This window comes from Lucilia sericata, unplaced genomic scaffold (genome assembly GCF_015586225.1).
Source record: "Lucilia sericata isolate MDLA Ls3-8-SP2 unplaced genomic scaffold, ASM1558622v1 Contig000104F_arrow, whole genome shotgun sequence".
Taxonomy (NCBI): domain Eukaryota; kingdom Metazoa; phylum Arthropoda; class Insecta; order Diptera; family Calliphoridae; genus Lucilia; species Lucilia sericata.
The window spans coordinates 322,230-348,280 of record NW_023994136.1 but is presented as its reverse complement, the minus strand read 5'-3'; the positions used below and the strand labels follow the sequence as shown (position 1 = coordinate 348,280).

The 26,051-nt window shown below is 28.8% G+C and overlaps 1 protein-coding gene across 6 annotated transcripts in view; it reads right to left on the bottom strand.

Moving 5' to 3' along the window:
- Positions 1–868: 868 nt before the first annotated feature.
- Positions 869–26,051, bottom strand: part of LOC119600122 (serine-rich adhesin for platelets-like) — a 33,114-nt gene continuing 7,931 nt past the window's right edge. For 3 of the 6 annotated variants that reach the window (XM_037950193.1, XM_037950194.1, XM_037950195.1), the window contains 9 exons: positions 14,777–15,276; positions 13,337–13,675; positions 13,122–13,270; positions 12,889–13,056; positions 12,494–12,798; positions 12,050–12,433; positions 10,308–10,817; positions 6,631–8,971; positions 869–3,165 (listed from right to left, as the gene is read on the bottom strand). In XM_037950193.1, the coding sequence (XP_037806121.1) occupies positions 1,881–3,165; positions 6,631–8,971; positions 10,308–10,817; positions 12,050–12,433; positions 12,494–12,798; positions 12,889–13,056; positions 13,122–13,270; positions 13,337–13,675; positions 14,777–15,205 (5,910 nt within the window). In that variant the 5' untranslated portion in view covers positions 15,206–15,276 and the 3' untranslated portion in view covers positions 869–1,880. Of the gene's footprint in view, positions 3,166–5,149; positions 5,488–6,630; positions 8,972–10,307; positions 10,818–12,049; positions 12,434–12,493; positions 12,799–12,888; positions 13,057–13,121; positions 13,271–13,336; positions 13,676–14,776; positions 15,277–26,051 lie in introns of those variants that run through there. The other 3 variants (XM_037950196.1, XM_037950197.1, XM_037950198.1) reach the window with 3 other exon arrangements.

Here is a 26,051-nt window from a genome sequence, read left to right as displayed (position 1 = left end):
TCAATGCTTTACGATTGTGTGTATTCTGCATTACGATCGTAACTACGTTTTGTAAATTGTCATTTTATTGACGGAGCTTCGAAACGAAATACAGAATACCAAAGTTGCCAAACGGATTTCGATTCGAATTGAAATGCAGAATAGGGCTGATTATTTTTTTTTGGGAAAAATTGTACTGAGATAAATAAGGGCTTTAAATAGCGAGAACCCTTTAAAATATTTTTTTATTTTCCTCATATTCGGGCCACTCTAATGTGTGTATATAGAAAACATTGCGAAGTCGGGTGTATGACTTGTAAAGTGAAATATACAATCTTGTAAGATTTCTTAAATTAAAGAAGATATTGAAACTTATAACAAAATCTCTATTGCAATCCAAAAAGTGATAAAAACATTTATTATTATCTTGTATAATTTTTGAATTTTTTTTATTTATTTTTAATTTCATTTATGAAATATGTTATTCTTATATTTAAATATTTAATAATTAAATTGTAGATCTTTTTTAAGAGTTTATTAACTTTATACTTATTATCATATATTATTACATAATTATTATGTTATTAATATCAGTAACCTAATAAACTAATATAATCTGTAATATTGAAACATATTTTTAATTGAAATTAAATAAATAAATAAACAATATTAATAGTATGTAGTACATTATGTTACGAATTCACATACATATGTACGTACGTATAAATATCTTACAGTAAAGACAGACAGATAAATAAATTATTAATATTACGGATTATATTTAAACATAATGGCAATAGATTATGTTGAATAATAAAATATTAAATTGATTGGTTTGTTTGTTTGTTTGTTTTGCTTTAATTTAATTTAAATTGTAAACTTAATTGGATAACTAAATAAAAAGTTTAAAACATAAAATTGAAAACAATAAAATTGGTTTTATTGTTTTTAGTTGAATTAACTACATAATTATAAAAAATTTTAAAATTAAACAGAAAGGGCTTTTAATGCAAAAAATACGCAATGCCTTCACAATGAATAGTAAAACCACGATACAAATATTAATAATTGAATTAATTGTTTAATTCGAAAAGTATGTATGTATAATGTAATGGATGTATGAAAATAATACAAATATGTAAATGTTAGTCTGAAAATAAAAATTCAAAATGTAGCATATTCTTATACATAACAAGTAAGTGAAGAATGAACAACAACAAACTTTGTTAGTAAAATAGGTTGAAATTTGAAAATATAAGATTTTAATTTAACCTTTTTTTAGTATATCAACATCAGTATGTATAGGTATTTGAAAATCTAAAGAACACTCTTACATATAATCTATTATTACAGTTTGTATTGGTTTTATTATTGATTTTTAATATTACTATTTTTTCAGAGCAAGTATGTGTAAGGGTTTGTATGAATGATTTTAAGAAATCAATCTAATCAGTTTTACTGATATGATAAATCTATGCGAAATACAACTAATTTGAGTAATCAACATATACTTATAAATGTTTACAGCCCTCATAATTCAATCAAATTGTTTTAAGAATAGATGGCGGCAAAATGGCACGATTTCTATAGATAAAATATAAAATAAGAGTACATCTTCCAAAAGTTTAAGCTTCTCAGGCAGATCTACAATGTAAACATTATTTCAGAAAAATCACCAAAACCGAAGTTTTTTTGAAAAAGGACATTGTTAAAATGAACAATTAATTTTATATTTTTTTGTTCACATTGATAATGTTCAATTTCTATTTGATTGTTCGTAACATTCGGTGAGATTTGCAAAATATATTAATGAATATTTAAAATTAAAAAAAGTAAGTTGTTGGTAATAAAGTAGTTTGCGGATTACTTAAAAATCGTGCCAATTGGCCGCCGTGTAGACCCTACGCCAATATTTGTTGCTGTTGGGCTTTCAATAACGACTCATTTGATGTGATAACTGCAGGGCTGGTGGATTGATGCGCAATATTAGATGGAGTGGACGAATCTCCTAATGGGGTTACTAGGGGCATTGTAGGACCGTTGGGTGACAAAACAACTGTTGATGGTTGAATCGTGGAAGAGGATACAACTGTTGCATTTGTAGATGATAAATTGAGAATGTCATTTAGTTGAGAGTTAAGATCTTGTATAGCTATAATCTGCTGTTGTCCTGGCTTTGTCGGATGAGGAGCCGTGGTTGCAAGTAAAGCTCCATCTGGGGACTGTAATATTATAGTATTTGCTGGCAATTGGAAGCAGGTGACAACACCATTAGGCTGGACAGCTTGTATTATCTGAGGAACAGCAGAACTTGCTGCGGAGCTAGTAGTTTGTTGTTGGCAAGAAGTTTCTAATAATACATCTGTGTTACCGTTAGCAGCATCAATAATATCGTCAGATTCCCCAGACATTAATAAGTCTTGGTGTTCTGAAGATTCCACCTCTTCAATTAAATCACTATCTTCTAATTCATTCTCTTCTTCTTGTTCTGTTTCTTGATACTCGTGGAAATCGCATGACTCATTAATTTCTTCCATTTCTTCGACATGCATTTCTTCTCCTTCTTCTTCATCAAGATCACCATCATTATCATAAACTTCTTCTACATACTCCACTAGGCCGGATGAATTATCACCATCTTCATTTGTTGTTAACGGAGGCGACATTAATGCTGTCGATACATTTGTTACTACTTCTGTGGGACAGGGTGTGCCTACGTTTAAATCGTCAGGAAATTTTGGTGTCAGTGCTATTCCTTTGGGTATGCGGAATTTCTTTATTATTTCTTCTGTAGCAACTGCGGCCGAATTTCTGCAATCTAACTCAGCATTTGGCAAGTCCCTAATGATAATTGATTCATCATTACATCTCTTCTGTATCACTCCTCCTAGTTTAGTTGAAGTTATTATAGTATGGTTGAGTGGATTGTGTTGGTTGTTGGTATTTATAGTTGTTAGACCCCCTCCAATTTTGCGCGCTAGCAAAATTTGAACTGGTTGACAAGGATCGGTTAATTGTGCTCTTGATGGTGCTACCGTTGTTTCCAATTTCTTTATGCTGTTGATAACAATTGGAGATTTGTGGTTTTTCCTTGATATTGCTTTGATTACTTTTATGTTGTTGTTCCCGCATATTATGGGAGTTGCTGTTATTTCGTTGCTTATTGTTGCGGTATTGTTGTTGGTGCTAAATGATAACAGGGGAAATGTAAAGAAAACATATATAAATATAACAAATTACAAATTAATGATAAACACTAAAGGCCCAAATGATGAAAACAAATTTAAATGATATTTATGTACATACCCAGCAAAAAAATTTTGAAGTTGTTCAAGAAGAAGGGATATTTTCATGATTTCTTTAGTACGTATTCAATTTAATGCGTTCTAAATACATGCCTAAATTCTAATAAATTTGTCATAAGTGAAGGCATGAAAAATTGCACCCAATTCACTCATGTAACTCTACTATAGGAACTGTAATATATCACTATAATTTGGTATACTCTTAGAATTTAAAGGAAACGTGCATTTCATACAACAAATTTAAAAATAACATTAATTTTATTAGATTTTTGTATTTAATATTTGTTAAATTAGTAATATTAAGTCCATTTGACTGACTGATTTTAAATTATAATGGGTATTTTTACTTCGAATGAATTTTAATGCAATTCAAAATTTGTTTTATTTTGTTATCACATTTAATTTTTATCAATATCATGCTAAAATATTAATTTAAATATTAATAATTAATTCGTAATACCTTTAATAATGCATTTTAAAATAAATATAGTGCACCAATGAAAATTCGCTTGAGAATCATCGGATGTTCATTGGTTGTAAGCACTCATTTTAATGCCGAACTATTTTTCCAAATACGAACCCATGCACGCCAATGACACGCTAATGTTAAAATCATGCATGTTTCACCTAAATATGAACCAGTTCATTATCAGTTGAACCCATGTATTTACTACTTTTTTTGCACGCCTTTTTTTGCTGGGTATGTATGTATGTATTTAAACATTAAAATATATAAAATCTTTGACAATGATTCGCCTATAAATCGAACAAAAAAGATCAACAGTGTTACAATGGACATATCTGTTTTCTATAAAATGTCACCATATGCATACATATGTAAATACTATTCAGATTGAACTACGTTTAAAATAAATATGCATGCATATGTATAGTATATAGATATAGTATGTAGATATGTACAACTATAAAATTTGGGCCTATAGTTTATTAAAGTTAAGTTTATTACTTATTAAGTTGAAGAAATAATTTAAATAAATTGAAATAATAAAGCAACACCTACAAATGCATTATTGTTCATAACAAAATCAGTAAATTGATCGACGAAACCAAAAGATGTATTCTTCTTGGCTATATTGTATAGTCTGGCTTGGGCCGCAGCTTTTTCTTGTTTGGTTAAGACTTCTTCATAGAAAATTTTGACTGGATCAATAGTTGCCATATGTGTTGAAGTTGCGTATTCATTGTTGCTACTACTTTTACTATTTATAAAATGTTCATTTTTTGATGATAGTAACGTCTCTAGTGATGCTGAAGTGGAGGATAATGAGGATGATGTTTTTGTGGTGTTTGTGTTTGTGGTATTGTAATTGTTATTTTTATTAGTGTGTGAGTATGATGTTGATAAATTTGAATTTTCATTCTTTTGAAAAGGCTTAACAAATACATGATCGCTGTTGGAGGACTTGGTGTTGAGTTCATTAGAAAAATCTAATTATTATTGGAGTCCATATGATAGGGATGACGGAAAAACAAAAACAGAAAACCATAAGGAGAAATAAAACATGAAAATAAAAAAAGAAATTAGGAAAATAACATTGATTAGATTAGATAATATTTAAAATTCTACATCAATTTATCTTTCAATATTAAAAATGTAGTGATCATGATTTTAAATAAAATTTTAAGAAAACTAAAATTTATGATAATTGCATTGAAATTTTACATTCACTTAGTTAGTCGTTTTACCATTTAAAATTAAAAAAACATTATAAATAATAAAAAATTAAGGAATTCAATGCAACCATTCTTATTTACAAAATTATATAAAAACATAAAAAAGTATGAAAATATAAATAATAAATAAAAAATAAGTAAAATAAATAAAAAATAAAAATCCACATACCTTTTGTTTAAAAATGTAGTTTTTGTATTAAAAAATAATAATTTTGAATATTAAAACAAAAACTTGCTGCAGCAGCCAATGTGCAATTTTGTGAGGTGTGTGACAGAGATAAAGTGTATGGAGGAATGATAGAAGGAACATTTAAGGTTAAATAAAACTGTTAATAATGACACGGAAAACATAGGAAATAAGGTTAAAATTATGAACCCCGGTGATGTCAATGATAAATGATGGTCATGATTTCCCAATTAAAATAAATAATACTTTTCCCAAATATTTTTAAATAACTTGGTTAATCAAGTTTAAAGAGCTAACAGCACGGCTTCGTTGATATCGTAACTAATAACAATAATTGGGTTTAATTATTTTATTTTTATGTGGACATATGTGAATTTTTGATTGTTGTTTTTAAATGAAAAGAGAAAAAAGAATAAAAAAATAACAAAAATAAATTAAAATTTTATTTTTAAAAGAAAAATATCAATTTAATAATAGAAAACAAATATGTAAATAATGCAATTAAAATCAAACAAAAAACTTAAAAGCAAACAAAGCTAATTTTGTCATACTTTTTCTGCAAAAAGACTAATTTTAAATAAAATGCACAAAATTTTACAAAAAATTATAAATTGTTTTGTATATATATATATATATATATATATATATATATATATATATATATATATATATATATATATATATATATATATATATATATATATATATATATATATATATTAAACAAGGTAATTAATAAATATGTATATGTGTAAAAGTTTAAAAATTATAATTTTTATAATGTAAGTTAAAGTTTAATACTAATTTGTATTGATTGTTTAGATAGTATGAGAGTATAAGAAAAAAAAGAAGTAAATATGTTTAAATTTTTACGGAAAAGTAGCAGCAACAATTCAACCATTTTCAGAAGTAGTTATAAAAACTATATAGTATGTAAAGATAAATAAATGAAAAAGTACATGTACACATGTACGTACATATATACATATGTACATACATACATGTGTACGTATGTATGTTTCTAATCTACAAAACAGGAGATTTTAAAAATGGTCACATAATTTTACATATGCAACTTGCATAATAGGCCTAGTAAGAAATATTAAAAAAAGAACAAAAAAACTAAAATAAGTTTTACCTACGTATGTACTATATTTATAAACTATATTATAGTTTAATCGAAATTCTAAATTCTAGACATTTGATAGATTCGATCCCTTCGAATAGAGTATTCTCTCCCAAAGATAATCATCTATAATAATTAAAGCAATATTTCCTAATTCGTAAATTACATAAGTAACTACATACATATGTACATGTACGCAAAAATAGATAAACTAAAACATACTTTTATTTTATCTAACTACTCGATATTAGTCAATCAATCAATAAAATACGTTTAAGAATTCTACAAATTTTAGACAATAATTAGAGATTAAAGAAAGGATAGAATCAATGTGTTACCTAATTTCTTTGGTTTCCAATAGTGAGGATGAATTAACATCACTCACAGCATTAATCATAGAAGTGGGCGAGAAAGGTAAATGATACATTGATGTGGCAGCATCCAACGAATATGTGTCAGAACTTTTTATGAGTAATTCGTTTTTCAATTCCATAAATTGATGATGCGGAGCAGTTAGCGAAGGTAGTTGATGATGCGTTGTCTGGTGATGTTGATGATGGCTATGTGGAGCAGGAGAATTATTTTGATGGTGTGATTGATGATGAATTGCGTGATGTGATCCATTAGTGCTTAGAGTTTGCTGATGATGTTGCGGATGTAACGAAGGATCAGAAGAGGTAGTTAAATGACTACTATACGTATATTGTGGTGTTGTAGTTGACATACTGTAGGGACAGAGTTCAATTTCATTGGGTTCAAGTTTATTAGCGGCAGCTTGATAGCTTTGGAGGCCATCAGGTGTCAGAATTTGGTAACTTTGCACGGTACCAATAACATGCTGCTCTGTAGCTGCATGAGTAGGAACTGTTGGAGCGGCTGCTGAAGATGATATATACGAAACATTTTCAAGTTCGTAATGCTGCTGCATTGGATGACTAGACGCATTATTGTTATTGTTGGTTTGTTGTGTCTGTGGTGAATTTGATTCCACTTTTACATGCGTAGGATGAGTGGTTACCAAAGTTTGTTGTGCAGGTGGTGTTGGCTGTGCCTGTAGGATTTGTTGCCGATGTGCTGAAGGGGCCGGAGCAGTAGTGTAAATTGTCTGTGTACCGTCTAAACTTTGTAATGACTGCAAAGGTACTAAATTACCAGCTTGATCTTGAATCATTATACTTTGACCTTGCAACTGCTGTTGCAACAAAGCTTGCTGTAAATCAATTTGATTCGAATAAATCAATGTAGTTGTTCCACCACCAGCTGGAGAATGATTTTGTGCAGCCACGGCAGTTTGTTGTGTTGGCTGGTTATTCAAAACTCTTTGTTGAGGTTGTATTATACTGGATGTGGCACCTGGATTTGCCAAAGCTAATTGTGCACCACCGGGTAAAATCATTCCACTGAATTCCAGAGATGGTAATTGCTGCTGCTGGGCGGGTTGATGATGCTGCTGCTGTGTTTGAACTGATTGTACAATACTTTGCTGTTGGATTTGCAAACTACCTCCAGATTGATTGGAATCTGCGTTTTGCACTTCATCCAAGACACTATCAATTTGAGCCAAACGTTTTTGCGCGGCGGCATCTTTATTGGGGCTGTGAGAAATCACAATTTCATTGTTGTTCATATTGGCCAATGTATTGCGAGGTTTTCTTGCTCTTGGTGTTTTCACTGCTGAAGATCTAGATCTTTTAGCAGGTGGTGGAGTTTCCGCCACTTTTGAGTTATTTTTTACTGGTGTTCCAGTACCGCCGTTCATATTAGAATCTGCCAATGTCATATCGCCGTGTTTATCTTTCTTGTGCATTTTCATTTTGTCTGGCCGTGAAAATTCTTTGTTACAAATGGGACAAGCAAAAATTTTTCGATTATCGCCCTCATGAAAAAGATATGCATGACGTTGGAAACTGTACTTGTTTTTAAACGTCTTATAAATATCATTTTTAGCACATACTAAACAATAGGAGACACCATCAATAATATGTTCGTATCTTTGAATGTCCAAACCTCTGACTGACATTTTTTCCAAATATTCGCCCTGTTCATCGGCAGCTACTGAACGTGTTTTACGTTTACGTTTTTGTTTAACAATGGGTAGAGTGCCACCACTTGGTATAGCGATGGTCTCAGTTATTGTTTGGTTTAGTTCCTTATCATGGTGAGTAATTGTTTGGTAAGTCAATCCCTGTTGCTGGTCCTTTTGTGGAGATTGTGAAACAGCTTGAAATTCCTCATAACTATCATCGTCCAAACTTTGGTCTTCATACTTGACAATCACTTCCTGTTGCTGTAGCTGTTGCTGCTGCTGGGCATGCTGATGTTGTACGGTGTTTGTGGATGCCGTTTGTATAATGTGATTGTCATTTATTTCGCTCTTTATTACTTCATATTCTCCTCCCTCGAATTTAATGATTGTGCTCCCGTTCGGGGCGACGTCGCCTTCGTAGTTTTCGTACACAATTGTCGTTGCCGGAGTCTGGTGTTGTGCAACTTCTTCTCCACTTGTTGAGCTGGTTGAGGTGGTGGTAATATATCGGTACTGAGATTGTGACGTTTGCGTTGTCTCGCTGTTGTTGCCATTTGTCGACATTGTCGTTGTTGACAATGACAGAGGAGGCGATGTTGATGATGTTGTGGTGAGCAGTAGGGGGGACGAACTAATATTGGTGACCACATTGTCTTAATTTTTAAAAATTTGTTGTTTTAAAAATTAAATGTGTATTTTTTTAAATAAATATAAAAGATTTGTTGAGAAAATCAAAATTAAATTAAATACAAAAACTAAAACATATTTTAACAAATGATATAGTTGAATTATATGTAAAACAAAGTTTTTCCACAATTATTGTATTTGCAAAAAAAAAAAAAAAAAATAAAATAAAATAATAAAAATAAATTAAAAAACTACAATAAAAATTATAATAAAAAATATTACAGTTTGTGTCTTTAACGGCGAACATTTCTCGCTGTAATTTGAAGACGAGTACATATTTAGAACGCAAAATCTTAAAAGGCTTATTTAAGAATTCGGTCCAATTAACTAATCCTACAATATTAGACAATTTAAAAAACTACATCTATAACTATGTATAAATATACTGCAATATTTTATAACAAATTAAAAATACAAACAAAATAAAAAAACAATAAAATTGCCTTTCAATATTTTCAAAACTCGAATACAAATAACTTTTACAGGTTCCATTTTTTATACATGGTGAATTTCCATTAATATATATGTATGTATGTACATACATACACCCATATGTAAGCATATGTACGTACGTATGTATGTACATTTGTATATACAAATAAATATTTTGTTTATGAAGAATTTGTAAAATATTTCTGATAATAATTTTGTGCATTTTATAAAGAATATCATTATTATGACTTTAATGAGAGGAGTTCCAAAGAATTTAATTATTACAACTATACTTAGTTGTTCTAGGATTGATTTATATGTTAAACATGGATAATCAGCTGCTTTGTTTGTAGTTTAGATTAAATGCTTGAATTTTGCAATAAAATAAATAAAAAATAAATTATATTGTAGTTTAAAAACAATAACAAAATTCGCACATAAACAAATTTTTGTATGAGGATGAACGAATGAGTAAGTACTGGAGACGTGTAGGGAGTATGGAAGAAGGAAAGGAATGATAATCACCAAAATTATAGAAAATGGGTATGATTAGCGTGTATGCAAAAATGTATGTTAAAAATCAATAATGGTTAATGAAGTGCTTCTATTTTTAATATCAGAGAAAGAAAATAATTTGGCAAATTCTAATACATTTTTAATAAACCAAAAATTAACTTAAAAAAATTATAGAATTAGATTATACAAACAACAAAAACATACACATTTATTTTTATATTAATAATGAGTTGTGATGAGTTTAAAAATAATATATGTATGTTGTTTATAAAAAAACCGAATGCAATAAATTATGAAGTAGACCAATTTACAACAAAACTTTTGTTTAGTATTAAATATTCCAGTGAAACTTACCGTGGTTGTCATGAGATTGGGATGGTGCCTGTTGCTGCTGTTGGTATCGATGTTGTGTGTCACAAATAATTTCAGATTTATATTGATAAACTGTACCATCAGTTGTTGCAGCCGTTATGGGACTAGATGTTGTATGTGTGGTTGGACTTAAAGTCGTAGTTGGCGCCTGCATTGTAATGTACTGTGGTTGATGATGAGATGGAATGCCATTTAATGTAGTAGCGGCTGGCAACATGGTTGCATAAACTATCGCTTGATCGGTTTGATTTTGACTAGAAATTGAGGATTTTGTTGATACACCTTCTGTGTCGCTGATGTTAGCGTCTGTAGAAGATGTTGGAGTGCTGGAAGTAGTAGTATTAGTTGTGCTAACACTTGCTAATGTTGTCATTTGTGTTGTTTGCTGATGAATTTTTGGTATTCTTCCTTCAAATTTACGCTGTTGTTGCATAAACTGCAATGAGGGATGTTCACTTTTCGTTAGTGTGGCAATATGCTTTTGACTCGTATCTGCAATTTGAAATAATTATAAATATATGATATTATTATAAAATAGTATATAACGTTTAAATCATATTTTTACAGAGGCAGAAAGATTAGTACATTTTATAAAATGTTTGTATATATTGCACTGGAAAAGAAAATGTTCGTACTTTTTAAAAATAGGTAGTTAGATAGTAACTAATAAAAGTCATACAACCATATACGGTTAGAAATATTATGTGTTTTTTCTAGATAACCTGCGAGTACTTTCAGTAAAAATTTTACTTCAATTTTGTTTTTGTTACAGTAACAAAATACAAGTTACAATAATAAAATATTGTAACAAAATACAAGTAAAATTTTTACTCAAAGTACTCGCTCGTTATCTAGAAACAAAACTTTAATGGCTCGCATGACAATTGCATCTTCGCTTCGGATCGACCCGAGTCTTACACGAGCAAAGATTGTCAACTCAGCGACAGCTGTATAAACCGAAAGTTTTTTCCCCAGGAAAAAAACGATCGGCCACAGTCGAACTGTTACAACAACAGTAATATTTAATTGTTTAACTATCTTTTAAAAGTAGTCAATTTGGCCAATATCATTAAAAAAAATTATAAAATACAAAAGTCTTAACATTTGAAATAGTATAATTTCTCTTGAAAAATGATAATTTGTCAATAAAGATGCATTACATTTTGCTTTTTGAAATTGTTAAATATTTTATATCGACATTTTCTTGTCCAGTACTACGCAAATTAATTTTAGAAGTATGTGTATATAAATGAGTCCCTTTAATATATAATTTAAATAATATTAAAAAACTAAAATAATTTAAGAAATTAATAATAAGTGTATGTACAGAATACCAACGATAATCCCATCGGAACATTCGTTGGAATTCTTTTTTACAAATGAAAATAAATTCTAGATTAAAATATCTGAAATTTTAAAATAGCTACAATAAGTATGGTATTAATAAAAGAACAAAAAAGGAACAAGCATTAAAATTAAATTGAATGAAAAAAGACATACATGGCGAATAACCGAACATATGTACATATATTCTTTAAAATGAGCAATGAAATGACGTAAAGGTAGGTTAATTACATAGGGATTTGAGTTTTTAGTGGTGTAAAATGGGTGGTGGGTAGGTGTTTTTTTTTTTTTTTTTGGTGATGATGTGATATAAAAGCGTTTCAGATTCAAAATAAAACACATAAAGTCCAATCACATAATGAAAGCTTAAAAGCTCTCACCTCCTCCGGTATTACCAGTTATTGTTGTCTGCAATGATGGCGTTGGAGATCTATTTAATTTTGGACTCTCTGAAGTTGATGAGTTGCTATCATCGCCTTTCTTTTTTTTAACTGGAGTTTTGCGAGGAGTTTTCGAAATATTGGTTTTTGTATTCGATCTATTACCACGTCCACACTTAGTTGTTGCTGTCGAAGATGTTGATGATGCTGGTGATATTGAACGGTCATCTTTAGATTTATCTTTGCCTCTAGAATTTCGCCCTCTACTGCTGTTTCGTGAGTTAGTGCGTCGTTTACTGGCTAACCAATCATCATCATATTCAGCATCCGTTTTACGCTTATTTTTACGTTTCTTAAAGTTACGATCTTCCTCATCATCCTCATCTATTAAAGTAAAAAATTTTCAACACACTATTCTAAAAAATGCCACAGCGATTCCTATACCTGTTCCATCATCAATATAAGCTAAAAGTTCTTTCTTTGTTTTAAAATCTGCAGGACCTTCTACACACTTATTTCCTTCATTTTCGTCACCTACGATAGCAGGTTCTTCCTCTTCAGCATCTAACGTCAAAACACTTTCTTTCAAGACCGCCTTTATGTCGTCAGGTATATTAGGGTTTTGCTGAATTTCGTCTAAATCCAAATCTGGGTTACGTTCTTTAAACGATTTTGTTTTTGTTGGATTACATTGTTTTTTCATTCTTTTTAACATGTGTAAAGGTAAATCATCAAAAGCACCCCTATTACTATAGGGGTACATAGGGCATTAAAATATTGGAGAAAAACAAACAGATAGTTAGCAAACAAATATATATTGAGAATGTGATTCAAAATACTTTTTATTGCACATGACATCTATATGTGTAGGTAAAGGAGCTGGAACAATAGCATTAGGAGGATCCTCCGGATGTAGACCAAAATCAGTACCTTCAAGCCAGGCTTGATAACGTTCTGGTTGAAACCGCTTTACAAAAGTGTCCATTGAAATCTTAACCATATCGTTGCTACAAAAATATGTGTGTTATACACAAATAGGAATTTTCGCAACAAAAAATAAAAAAAATAGTACCTGCAGGTACATTGAGTCGCACGTTTGCCGTATTCTATCCAACGCTCCATTGCAAAATTAGTTGATTCAGCACAATTAAAACCGTGATTAAAACCCGCATGGTAACCAAATGGGAATGTAATCATTATCTCCCCCGACTCTTGAGTAATCTACAATCACAAAACAAAAAATTGCCCACTATATGAAATGTCTATCTGTAATAACACCTAACTCACCTTATTTACAGGGACGTCATGCTGTTTTAAAATTTGTGGACTTATCAGAGTCATCTTATGCCGCAAGTAAGCATTACAGTTTTTATAACTGGCAGGAAAATACTGATTGGCAACTTTTTCTAATTTGCGGCCGTATTCTGGTGGTACAGCATACCAAGTTTTCGGAGCACCGAAGTGCAAATAATTTATAGAATATAAATCCATATCTTCTGTATGCCAAGCAAACGTTGTTTTCCACATACCGAAATATAGGTATGCAGTATTTACTCCATCAATTTGGATACCGTAATCTTCGTTGACGTAATCAAGAATAGTTCCCAAATGGTTAATATTCCAACTCTAAGACACAAATATTGGATAACATTCATATGTATATTAAATTCTAACCTATTTATAATCGATAAGGGAAGTAAAAATCAAAGGTTTACTTTTGCGATACGTTTTTTTTTTTTTTTTTTTGACTCTTAAAGTTTGTTGGCGAGTATTTAAAAAACTCTAATTGCCAGGTTATCCCACATTGGTTCGATCGACCTATTCCTTCATATAGGAAGTTGGAGCCCCGAACAAACTATAAATCCAAAGTATTGTATGGTCTCCACCAGTTTAAATTAACATAACCTCAAATGAGGTAAGTAAAATGAAAGCACGCAATTAATGCAAACAACGCATAACTTGGAAACAGTTATACGGAGTAATACACTTAATTGGTGCGAGTGAGACGCAATTCTGTCGAACAAACAGCCAACAAACACAAGCCTGACTGTCTTTACAAAATAATGTCGATGACTAGAGAGTCGTTCCCCAATTCAGACCTGAATTACGACTGGCGAACCGTTTTATTTTAAACTTCGCACATTGAATATTAGAAAGTTTAAAAAAAATCCTTAACACATTCACACACACATTAAAAAAACGAACTAACTTAATTATTGTGAAATTATTCGAGTATGGCCCGAATATAAACTCTAGTCCAAAATGTTGTTGAAACTATAATATTTTATTGTTAAAATAATGTTGAAGAATTAAAGAAAAGTTTATTATATTCCTATTTATAGTGAAATCAATATCTTAAAAATAACACCAGTGCTTGATGTTAATAGGTATTTTTTACATCGACGTAAAAAATTGATCATCAATCTTATCAATTTCGATATTTCTAAATATTTTTATGAAATGGTTGAACTAAAAATATTCAAAGTGATATATTCAAAAATTAATATTTTGTGTTATTTGAAGTTATAAATCGCAAAAATAATTGAAATTAATCAGAGATTTTTAACTATTTTCAAAAGTTACACATGTCATGCATCGCTTACACTATATCGCTTATATTATTATCCGAAGTACCGGATTCTTTTAGGTAAAAAAGAGTCTTATATGATTGACAATTCTAAGAGTAAGCCTTTGATTTTATAAACACCTTTAACCGATTAAACTTACATTTTGATCTGGATCTGTTATGCTACCGCTAACATCGGCTCCATATATTGGAGCCACATATGTTATATTTTTCCAATATTTTCTTTCTAAGTCTTCGTAATCAAAATGTTTGGGTGTCTGATAGCGTTCTGTACTTGCCAATTCGGAGAACTGTTTAACAGTTAATGGTTTTTTCTGTATATTTATTTGCTGATACAGTCCCTGCTTGCCAGTAACAACTTGGCAAATGGGAGCCGGTATTGTTATCTTTAGAGCGTCTAAGTCATTGTAACCTGATTTCCGAGGAACCCATTCAGGTGGTGGGACTACTTTAGCCAAACCAGCCTTATGGGCACCTTGAGATTCCATGTAAGCCACATATTTTGGAAAATCTTTAAACTCTTCCCATGTTGGTCGAAAAACCATAATACGCGGAATGTCGGCAGACATTTTTCTTATTTGTTATTATTTTTACCAAACGTACTTCTTTAACAACGTAATATTTATTTTATAATTAAAATCTGTAATAAAGGAAGAAATATAAAAATTGTCTACTTTTTATCATAAAGCCTTCTTTATTTTATTTTCTGCAATTTTTCATTAAACATTTCAAATAACAAATATAAGAGAGAAAATACATAGCCATAACAACGAAGACCTTTACTTTTAAAATGATGTCTAGTAAATTTAAAAAAAAAAATAAATTTATGTTCTATGTGAAATAGACTAACACAAACATACATATATCTATGGAAGTACATACATATGTATATGCTCATATGTATGTATGTATGTGTGTATTGTACATTTACTCAGCATGTACATACATGTATGTAACTTAAAATAGCAGCTGCGTTCTTTTAAGGAACAGCTGTATTTTAGAAAATGTTTGTAATCTCAATGTAAATTAAACATGGGATTTAAAATCCCTTTAGGGAAAAAAACTGAGAGATACAGTGTCTCTCATAAGTATTCGAATTTAGGTATACTATGAAGAGAAACCAAATTTAATAATATTTTTTGTGTGCAAAATAAATAAATAAATTTGTTATACTACTAGATATTCCATAGGTTTCATATCACACATTTTAAAACTAGAAAAATTTACATTTATTTACATTAATTTACATTTTTTTAAAAAAAGTCCATAAAATTACATCCCGAAAGTATTCGAATTTTTTCTGTATTTCGCATTTAATCATATTATACGCAACACAAATTTTAGAATCGAATGATTTTTATGCTTTAAATTGATTTAAAGGGTTTCTACCAAAAGGATATTAAAATGGCGATTTTTGGCAATATTTGTAATTTTTTCTTTTTTCCAAACCAAAATTTGATTTGAAGGGACCCCCCTTGTAGCTCAATTTATTGGATCTAAAGTTCACTTTTATAATACTAGGCTAAAGTTATGTGTTATATATTCATTTAGATATTTGCTAGAATACATTTTAAGTTTTCAATATGTTGTGGAAGTATACAACGCCTCGAAGAAAGGCCATTCGCTATAGTAGAATCTTTCTTTTTATAACCAGTGGCTTACAGGCTGAATTTCACCATATCTAAAGTCCCAAATATTGATATCTGGTAGGTATGGCGAAAAATATTCAATATAGTATGTACATAAATATTCGAATTTAGTATTTTTTATGAATTACTGTGTTATTTTATGATTCTACATTAAAAATAATAATAATAATATTTCATTTTTTTAATGAAATTTTATTAATTTTTATTATTTTTACGAAATACAAGATACAAGTAATAAAAAATCATTAATGGTTTCCAAGAAAATGGGGAAAAACCCAAAAAGAGTCATTTCAGACATTTCGCAAAAATATTCTTATTTTTTCTATACTTATGTGAGACACTGTATGCAGTTGTCTGTAAAGTAAAACCTAATATGCCTAAAATCTGAGTAGCACTAAATAAAAAGTTTTTTTTTTTGGATGATTCAAGTAAGTTTAGAATAACCTAAAAATCTTTCAAACGTTGAAAATTACGGCAAAACTAACAAGAACGATGTTGCTTCTTTTATTTTCTTTTATATTTTGTGAATGATTCATTTGAAAGTATTGACAAAAATTCAAATATTCATCACCAATAAAAATCAAGAGAAAATGGTGGAAATTTCATTTAACCGTTAAATAACAAAACTAACATTACACACATACATACATATGTATGTATGTATATGTACACATGCATATACAACAGCGTACACAATATTATTAAAAATATAATTTGCTACGCAGAAAACTGTACCCAACCACCCGGTTGTTCGAAGAGTATAACAAAAAAAAAAAAATAATAAAATAAACACACACAAATGCATATGTATGTATATAACACAGACATATACATACATATTCTACATAAAATGAAACACAAAAGGAAACGAAAGAAAATAATTCGCATATACCATGAGAAGATAAAGAGGAAAATAATGCAAAAAAATATAAAAAACAGGACATTAAAACAAGGATACAGATTATAAATAGATAGATATAGAAATTAGTGTTGCCACCATTTTAAATGCTGATAAAAATTAAATTCTTTATATATTAAGTTTATTTTTTGTTATAGTTTATAACCTCATTTTATAAAACAAAGCTCGCATTAAAGTAAAAAAAAAAATATGAAGAAATATTGGAAATTTTTTTAAAATTTGAATTTCCCATACATTTTTTAAACGTTTGTCGTTTTCTTTTATAAAATCAGACCTTTAGTTATGAATTTGCTTTACACGCAAAATAATTTAAATGTATATTAAGTTTTGTAATTTTTTTAACTGAAAATGTTGTTATAAATGGTGACAGCACTCATAATAAAAGGAACTACTGCGTAAATAAAGGGACTTATTTAAGAAAAGCGGTTAGTAATAATTAATAAAGATATGTAGACTTTCATAGTCAAAAACTTTAATAATCACTCACAACTTGTAGTTTGGGAAAGTAATGTATATCCTTAAGATTCGTTTGCATTCAATGAAATATTCCGTTGATGTATCCAGTTTCGGTTGTTATTTATTGCACATAAGTATTAAATATTTTTTTTTATTATTTTGTTGTTTTTATGTGAAATATATTTTTTAATCAGAAATACACAAAAATTTACATGTTCCATGTATATGGCAGTGCTTTAAAATTTACAACCATTTCCAAAAATATTCGACGTTAAAACACATGATTTTTCACTATTTTCAATTTATTGCACAACTAATTAACTACGTTTGATAGTATGTAATTAAATTGTTTTAATTATTTTTATTTTTTATTTGAATCTTTGGCATATTTTTAGTTTTGTTCGTTGTTTAATTTATATGTTGTCCTGCAACATTTGAAAAAAATTTAGAATCCTTTTTAATTTTTTGTATGTATATCGTATTTTAAATATATAGAATGACTAAGAGAATATTGTATAATGCGCACTTCAGAAATAAAATCAGCAAGACACGTTTGATAGTCAAAATAATATTTTTTGCGTTTCGTGTAACGAAGCTACGTGCCTGAGATCTGAGAGTAAACTAAAATTTAAAATCCTAGCGTCACATTAGGAGAGTGTGTTTTAAACGAATAAGGACCTAAAGAGGAAGACAAATAAACAGTCACGCACACACTATTACATTGGCACATTTGTGTATGTATATTCATATTTTCTCTTTCTTACAATTCTGAATACAGGATGTGAGCGTTAATGGTCAGTATCCTTTTAGGTTTTAGTAAAATTGAACATAGTATCTCCAAGTAAGTATAGAGAAAAAATAAAAACTTTTGTATGTATATGACAAAAAACGTAGACAAATGTGAGCAAAAAGGACATTTAGTTATATTGCATTACAAATTTTTCGAAATAATTATTCTTTGACAACAAATGTTTAACATAAAAAAATAATATAACAACTTATGAAAAAATATAAAAAGTAATTTTATAATTAAAAATTATCATTATTCTTTCCCATTCTTTCCATTACCAAACATTATAATTTCCAAATACAGTGGTGAGCAAAAGTGTATTCATGTTGTCCAATTTTCTAATAAAATTAAAATTGTTACTCGCTTAGAAATTTCACATGTTTGTTATATATTTATTAGATAATCTACGGTGTCCCATTCCACACTCATTTTTAAAATGTTTTCAATACAAATTAACTAACAATGTTTATCATAATGTGACAAAAACTATCATGTGCAAAACTTAAACTTCTGACAACTTTATACAGAATAGTATTTTTATATTTAAAACGTAATTTATAATTAAATATTTTCAAAATGTTTGCAAAATCCGATTAATTTAAATACAAATGAGAAATATGATGTATAAAATTTAAATAATGGATGTAAGTATACTTAATTTGAGATATTAATCATGAAATTCTAATGAGTAGTTTTTGGTTAAAATTTTCTCAAGAAGATATAGCCGTTACTATAATTGTTCACCCACCGTATATAGAAAGAAGTATGAGATAAATGGACTAATTTGTACATTACTGAACTACTCTAATGTTTACACTTCTTATTTATTGCGCTTAGTGGTCAACCAAACATTATTTTATAAGGCTTGCAATGAAAACTACACCATCTCATAAATAAACTCAGGCACAAAACAGGATCAATCCTCTATAAAAATATTATTATATGTACATACATACATATGTATGTATGTATAAACAAAATTATATAATTAGTAGTATTACTAGCTAAACTTGCTTTCAAAAAGTAGACCAACTATAAACAAACTTACGAAAAGACATTGAAATAGATCTTGTTAATCGGGAAATATAAGGCAAAATGTTGTAAAACTTGAGCTTCCGCTGACTACATACTTTATATACTTATGTACATACAGTCAAACTAGGTTATTACGAACTATCTTAAATACATCTGTTATAAAGAACTCGGATAAAACGAAATATCATTTCAGTCCCTCAAGAACAATTTCATACCAGTTTTATTATAACGAATTTCAAAAAGTATGCATTGAAATCATATACTATTTAGCTTTGCTTCATAATAAAACAATAATAAAATAATTCTATGGTTGTATCATGGCTTTGCTTAAAAAATCAAATTTGTTAATAGTTTGTTAATTAAATTTGTTTATAATTCATATTCATTTAATTGCGGAATGTTACACTTTATTTGTGGATTTACAAAAACTTCACCCGTCTTATTATGAACTTCACTTATAACGAATAAATATTACTGGTCCCTAGGAGTTCGTTATAAACGGGTTTGACTGTATATACATATGTACATATCGTCATATGAAATCCAAAAAGCCCTAAGTTACATTGAACAAATTTTTCAGGAGAAGCAAAAAACCGTCTAAAATTATAAATAAACCAAAAATGTTCAACATTTTCTCAAGTTAAGCTTATTTCTTATTGACAAATTATTATTTGAAGAAAAATTTGCGATTTTTGTTTTACTTACGAAGATATGAAACTTACGCCCTTGAGAATTTGTTTTTTTTTTTTTTGAAACCCAAAAGGGCGTAAGTTACATTAAAAAACTAAATTCAAATTCAAATTGGTGAAATAGGCCGAAACATGAAAGGGATAAGGCTTTGTTGTTTTCATAAAGATTTTATAATAATCTCTAAATTACAAGGATTCGCTAAAAGTGCCATTTTTGTTTTATTTGATGCCAACTTATAACATTTCAGTTTCGAAGTTAAAAATTCAAAAGAATCTTAAAATTTTCATGAATTTTAAGGTAATTTTAGAACAAAACCTTTTAGAATTTCTTTAATAGGGACGTTGATTTTAATTTTAGGAGTGTAAAATTTAGCAGGAACATGCATCATAACCAATCAAAAAGTCGATTTTGATTTTTTTTGTAACTTAGGGCTTTTTGGATTTCATATGACGATATGTATGTATCTATATAATATTTCTTTTATAAATATTTTTTTAAGTATAAAAAATAAGTAGGATAACCGATTATCAACTTTAAAAACTTTTACGTTTAGCATATCGTTAGCTTAGTACGCAAACGTGCGTTTCATAACTGGTATAGGAAAAACGAGACATCAAAGAAGAAAACTGAGTTTACAAATATTAAAAATATAAAAAACAAGTAAAGTTATTACGTTTTGTTACTTTTTCAGTCACGTTTGTGTACTAAGCTAACTTTATATTCTTATGTATACGTATATATGTATACACATATGTATGTATATACATACATTAGGATAATAACTTTTATGTAATTTTTGATAAATATCTCTCTGAAGAGAGAATAAAAAAATTGGAGTTTTTATTGCTCAGTTTATAAAACGTCATTTATGAACAAAGAACAAAAATATTAATAACAACCCAGCAAAAAAATTTTGAAGTTGTTCAAGAAGAAGGGATATTTTCATGATTTCTTTAGTACGTATTCAATTTAATGCGTTCTAAATACATGCCTAAATTCTAATAAATTTGTCATAAGTGAAGGCATGAAAAATTGCACCCAATTCACTCATGTAACTCTACTATAGGAACTGTAATATATCACTATAATTTGGTATACTCTTAGAATTTAAAGGAAACGTGCATTTCATACAACAAATTTAAAAATAACATTAATTTTATTAGATTTTTGTATTTAATATTTGTTAAATTAGTAATATTAAGTCCATTTGACTGACTGATTTTAAATTATAATGGGTATTTTTACTTCGAATGAATTTTAATGCAATTCAAAATTTGTTTTATTTTGTTATCACATTTAATTTTTATCAATATCATGCTAAAATATTAATTTAAATATTAATAATTAATTCGTAATACCTTTAATAATGCATTTTAAAATAAATATAGTGCACCAATGAAAATTCGCTTGAGAATCATCGGATGTTCATTGGTTGTAAGCACTCATTTTAATGCCGAACTATTTTTCCAAATACGAACCCATGCACGCCAATGACACGCTAATGTTAAAATCATGCATGTTTCACCTAAATATGAACCAGTTCATTATCAGTTGAACCCATGTATTTACTACTTTTTTTGCACGCCTTTTTTTGCTGGGAAGGACTGTGTCCTTGTTTTATATAAAGTTTTATTTTCAGCTTACACAAATACATTGTACATATGTATATATATACAAAAAATATTTTACCGTTAATAAGTGACAGACAAAAAGACTGATAAGTGACAGACAAAAAGACTGGTGCATACATGTATGTACATTAGAATGACTCCAAAATTAAAGTAGCTGATGTTCCCACCGAAAATGAAAATTTAGTTCATCTCTTTTTCAAAATGTTTGTCCTGACGTCAATATTTGATGAGATGGATAGATAAAAAAAAAACTTTTTTTGTACAAAAAGAAAAGTTTTTTCTTTCAAATTTTTTTTTATAGAACAAAAGAGTTTTGAACTTTTACGATAAATATTGTTTATTGTTTTTTTGTTATTTTGTATTTGAACTTATACAATTATATTTTGTTTTGAACTCATGTGTTTTTTATTTTTTAGATAGAAACTTAAAATTTTTTGTTTTTCGTTCTTAATTTCTCGTCTCTGGTTATTGCTTTTGGTTAATAATGAAGTTTAGTGATCTCTCCGTATTATTTTTTATAGAAAATTTTTTGAAATTCGTTATATCGAGTACAAAATTTACTCATTCATTCGTACTAATCCGTTCGTTAAATTGCGAATTCGCAAAACTAAGTATTCGTTAAACCGGGAAACCAGTGTATATCTGTTAATGATTTCTGCGAAGTGATCGAAAAACGTTAGGTGCAATATCGTATTTTTTTGCCTAAATGCATATTACCTACTTTGCATTTGATGTCTTATGAGCGAATATCCATACATACATATACATATATACATACATACGTAAATAAATACATGGAATACAAATGTAAAGCTTTATATTTCACCACTAAAAGTTCGTTATTTCAAATTAACATTCATTTCCTAGTATGTACGACGTATATAAGTTTTATGTATGTATGTATACTTCTACATAATTATATACTCGAAGTGTATACCCAAAATACAAAAGAATCCTTCTTTTCAATGTTCTTCATGCCAAACAACATAGGAGTGTGTGTTTAGGAAATATTTATTGAAGAAAAAAGCTATAGAAGGGAGAAATATATGAAAAAGGAACAAAATAAGCGTCCCCTTTATTTTATTATTATTGCTGCCGCTTTTTATTTATTATATTGTTACTATTTTACAAAGGATAAAACATACATAAAAACGTATATACATATGCACATCTATATGTTTGTATGGATAGATAATACACACTTACAATATTACACTTACCGCACGAATAATGCGCACACTCTAAAATCCTTCGTATTATACATGTACATAAATATGTATTTTGTATGTATATTTTTATACATACACACATACATCCATTGATTGTATCGTGAATGCATATGTTCGTAGTTTACCAGTGTAAACTCTACATTTATTTTATACTTTTTTATCTACATATACATATATATGCCGCAAAGTATTCCTTCCCATAGTATGTATACTGAAAGCGAAGTAGTAGTGACGAAGATATTGCACAGGAATAGTATGTAACATTTGTATACAAACATATTTACATACATATGTATGTATACAGACCAAAGTTTTATACGACCGCTGTAAGGTAAACAAGCTCAATTGTTGTTTATAAGTCTAAAATTTTCGTTTAATATTTTTGATGTGAGAAGAACCATACATAATATCATACATATAGGGCAGTGCAGGTGATAACATACATACATGTATGTACGTTTGGGCACCGACTAACTCTGCTTTCTGGCTAGTATTTTACAGATGAATGAAAAAATGAGGAAATAATTCAATAATACAAATATATTAAATAATGAATTAATTATATTACCTTAAGATAACTTTTATCATTCCGGCAGCATAGGTCACGTATGTTGAACGATATGTTGCACATACAGTGCACTGTATGTACATATCGTACTGCAGTGGTGGAAAAAATAATAGAAACGAAAATAATTTGGTGTAGAAAACTAAATTTTCTCAAAAACTACATGTTAGAATTTGATGATTTGTATCTTAAATAAAAATACCTTTTACTCTACTTTCATATGATATATAAATTCTAGGGCCTTCGTATTTTATTCATATTTAAAAAATTTGGCGTTGGAAAAAATAATACATAGAAACGATTCAAAGTATTATATTGGGGACATAACCTAATATTTCTTAACCAATAGTTTTTGAGAAGATAACGATAAAGTTTTTGATCCAGTTATAGTTAATGGTAATCCACCGATTTTTGGCCCAAATTTCGAGCAATATTTCAGTATTTTGCAATTAAAAAAGGTATTTTTATTTAAGATAAAATTCATCAAATTCTATCGTGTATTATTTGGGAAAATTTTGATTTCATCACAAAATAAGGTAGATTCTATTATTTTTTCCACCACTGTATGCCTAACGGTGGTTGCAACCGGTTATTACGAAAGGGAACGAGTCACAAAATTGTTTTTATAACACCAAACATTTTAATTCAAAATATCTGTATGATAACTTATTGTTTCAATAAAAAATTATTTGTGTTTTTGTTTATCAACTTCTATGTTTAACTTTTTTAGAACCATAGAATTTCTTTTATACCAAATGCATTTTTGTTCCTCCTGAAAAGTTTGAATAGAAGGACTTATGTCCTTTTCAAAATGATTGCTTCAATTTTCATTTAGTTAAAAACATGTTCGCTTTTCAAGCAGTTCAAAATACATATGTTTTGAGAAATTTTGAATTAAAATTCTGTTTTTATAGAAATTTTGAGAACAGTTAGATATTATACATAATTTTTTTTAATGAAAAAAGGGTTTTACCAATAGCAATTTCGGAGAAGATTATTACACAATGGTGCAATGGTTAGACAAAAAAGCCGGCTAATTTAAGGGGGGATGAATACTTTCTAGCTAATGAACAAGTGGTTCAAGGACAGTAGACGTCCTTGCACCTAGAAAACATGCGTGTTTATTTTCCACCCCTTTTCGTAGGCACTACGTCGGATATAAACCAAACATAAAAGGAAAATAACACCACCAAGATTCAAACATAAACTTACAAAGAGCTTGTTATCACTAGCAAGTGGAGCAAGTGCCAGGTTATGCACAACATGAATGGTGGATGATGACGAAACAGAGGAATCCTTATTAAGTGATGGTGGATGAAGAGCTAAATATTTACAGATTTTTACTGGCATTGTCAGAAAGTGGTGGTAGTTCCAATTTTGTAAAGAGAATAATAAAATATAAACAAATTAATAACAAAAATAAAAATATGCAAAAAAGAAAAAATACAGCTGATTTCAAAATAGTCAGCTGTTTAAGTAAAACAAAGTTTAAAAATACATTTTTATTCAACATTACGATGCACACCTGCCGATTCTAAAAATCTAATACATCTGCATCGAATATTTTGAAAATACTAATGAAAAATTTTATGATCCCTACAACATGAGGATGCTGTCAAAAGAAAACGTGAACAATTTAATGATAAATTCTTTAAATGTGAATTCCTTAATGTCAGCGACCTAAAACTACAAGAAATAAACATAAGGCGATGTTCTGTATTTTAAAAACACATACATATAAAAATCATCCAGATGTGCAGACAACAAAAAACAAACATTTGTAGTCTATGAACAATTTACAACTGCTGTCGAAAGGATATCACAATGAGATCTATTGAAAAAAAAAACTCACACACACACATACACCTATTTCCTTACTATATATACATGTATGAATTATTATTTCGAAAACACTTTTTAAAGACATCTGGATAATTCCTTACTCAAATTTTGAAAAGTACAATACTAGTGTACATTATTTTTTTGTTTATCATCTAGGCAGTTATTATTGACAAACGTTGAGTTTTATTTTTGTAGAAGAAACATTTGTTTAGAAAATTGTTGTAGGCACTGCCCTGTTCTGCTGTTGATTTCATTTGAAAGGATAAATAAGGGTACTTCTACTTCATAAACATTGTTTTTAATTTTGAAATATGAAATGGAAATTACTCTAAAATCATTTAAAAAGTGTGGCATCGGAACACATAATATGCAATGGCACGGTTGTTTAAAGATTTTGAACCAGACAATTTACTCTTAATCGATAACCACTGCATGAGACACATTTATACAATATCAGTAAGCTCGAAGATCCTGTCCTGACTACTGTAAGCATACATATTTGTTTGTATGACAAACTAAAATTACAGGAAATGTTGCAATTTAACTTTAACTATACGTGACATAACAATATACGATATTTATAAGATTTCCGTATCAATATTCCATGAG